At 56.7% G+C, this 850-nt stretch overlaps 1 protein-coding gene across 1 annotated transcript in view; it reads right to left on the bottom strand.

Annotated features, from left to right (window-relative positions):
* The window catches only part of LOC104402339 (tubulin alpha-1B chain-like), a gene marked incomplete at its 5' end in the record, with an annotated part of 1,936 nt that extends 1,093 nt beyond the window's left edge, over positions 1-843 (bottom strand). Inside the window, 2 exons of the mRNA XM_010010203.1 lie at positions 203-355; positions 709-843. Of these exons, the coding sequence (XP_010008505.1) occupies positions 203-355; positions 709-843 (288 nt within the window). The remainder of the gene's footprint in view (positions 1-202; positions 356-708) is intronic.
* Positions 844-850: the final 7 nt, after the last annotated feature.

Here is an 850-nt window from a genome sequence, read left to right as displayed (position 1 = left end):
AGCGCGGGGAGGCCGTGATGGACGACACGATCTGTCTGATGAGGCGGTTGAGGTTGGTGTAGGTTGGCCTCTCGATGTCCAGGTTGCGGCGGCAGATGTCATAGATGGCCTCGTTGTCCACCATGAAGGCGCAGTCGGAGTGCTCCAGGGTGGTGTGGGTGGTGAGGATGGAGTTGTAGGGCTCCACCACAGCTGTGGAGACCTGTGGGGCCGGGTAGATGGAGAACTCCAGCTTGGACTTCTTGCCATAGTCGACGGAGAGGCGCTCCATGAGCAGGGAGGTGAAGCCGGAGCCGGTGCCACCCCCGAAGCTGTGGAAGACCAGGAAGCCCTGCAGCCCTGTGCACTGGTCAGCCTGGAAGAATGGAAGAGAAAACAAGACTGATCTGTCAGTAATTCTGGATTTAAGTGGCCACCAAGTCACCCAGGGTTGCAAATATTCACCCCAGGATCTCAGACTCTGGGGACAGAGACACCTGCTCATAACTTAGTTCATCAAGAAGGATCAGAGATTCAAATAGAAACCTCCCATGACCTTACTAAAAGAATGAAATAAGGTTTTCCTAAGGGTACAAATAAGCCATATTCCCCCCACCACATCCCCAGGGCAGCTCCACCTTCATGTCCTGAGCTTGCAGGGTCCTGATGAAGGGGATTCACAGCCCACGGAGAGGGGAAGGGGCTGATCCCACCAGGGCTGGTACCCACCAGTTTGCGGATGCGGTCGAGGACCAGGTCTATGATCTCCTTCCCGATGGTGTAGTGCCCACGGGCATAGTTGTTGGCCGCATCCTCCTTGCCCGTGATGAGCTGCTCGGGGTGGAAGAGCTGCCGGTACGTCCCTGTGCGC

Source organism: Nestor notabilis, unplaced genomic scaffold (genome assembly GCF_000696875.1).
Source record: "Nestor notabilis isolate BGI_N333 unplaced genomic scaffold, ASM69687v1 scaffold252, whole genome shotgun sequence".
Taxonomy (NCBI): domain Eukaryota; kingdom Metazoa; phylum Chordata; class Aves; order Psittaciformes; family Psittacidae; genus Nestor; species Nestor notabilis.
This window is presented reverse-complemented; position numbering and strand designations above follow the sequence as displayed.